At 43.3% G+C, this 812-nt stretch overlaps 1 protein-coding gene across 1 annotated transcript in view; it reads left to right on the top strand.

The window, feature by feature from the left end:
- Positions 1-360, top strand: part of PPTG_20105 (hypothetical protein) — a gene marked incomplete at both ends in the record, with an annotated part of 966 nt that extends 606 nt beyond the window's left edge. The window contains one exon of the mRNA XM_008918793.1: positions 87-360. Coding sequence (XP_008917041.1) covers positions 87-360 — 274 coding nt within the window. The remainder of the gene's footprint in view (positions 1-86) is intronic.
- Positions 361-812: the final 452 nt, after the last annotated feature.

The raw sequence follows: 812 nt of genomic DNA, 5'->3' as shown, positions 1-812 counted from the left end.
TTTTTTTTTTGAATGATTTAGTTTACGAGCTTTTGCGAATTGAAGTCAGTTTTATTTACTTCCACTGACAAGTAATTTTTTTTAAGTCTTTTCCCCTCTCCTGGTTTTATACCGTTCATTATCTACAAGCCGATTCAACCGCAGAGGAAGCAGAAATTACTGGCAGGAGACGTGAGTTTGACTCGACAGGAGAATGTTGCGACTTCTGCGATTAGGACGGAGAACTATGTCAGAGCTGCAACTGCGACTGCTGGAGAAGAACGAATGATGCGCGACAATGACGGGAACTCCATACGTTTATTGCTCAAGATGAATTCCCGCAAGAGTGGACTTTATAAACAAAGGTATTTGAAAATGTGAAGTTTTACATGTTAAATACACTTTACCAATGTAGGCTTCAATTAATGTAGGCTTAGGGCTGTAGTAGCCTAGTTATCTTAGCAGTAACTTTATGTATGACAACTCTTACCTGCAGTTATAGCGCTCATGGGGTCGCTTGTACCGGACGAGAGAGACCACGGAGAGACGTTTAAATTGCTGTCGTGCAACTTACACTCAACTGGTGTGTTACTGCTGGACGAAGCGAGTAAAAAATACCTAAAACCAGGGCAATACACTGCTGGAGACCACTCTCTTGCGTTTGGAGAGACTCCAGGACGACAAGGAGGCATGTGGGTCGCTGCAGATGGCGAGAATCCGGCCACAACATTGAATTTTGACGATATGGATGTCAACGACGACGACGAACATGAAAACGCCTTCGTTGATCAACCAGACTATGAATATGATTCAGGAGAGCCTGTACAAGACGT

Source organism: Phytophthora parasitica, assembly GCF_000247585.1.
Source record: "Phytophthora parasitica INRA-310 unplaced genomic scaffold supercont2.314, whole genome shotgun sequence".
NCBI lineage: Eukaryota > Oomycota > Peronosporomycetes > Peronosporales > Peronosporaceae > Phytophthora > Phytophthora nicotianae.
The sequence above is the reverse complement of the archived record's forward strand: the minus strand, read 5'-3'. Positions and strand labels throughout refer to the sequence as shown.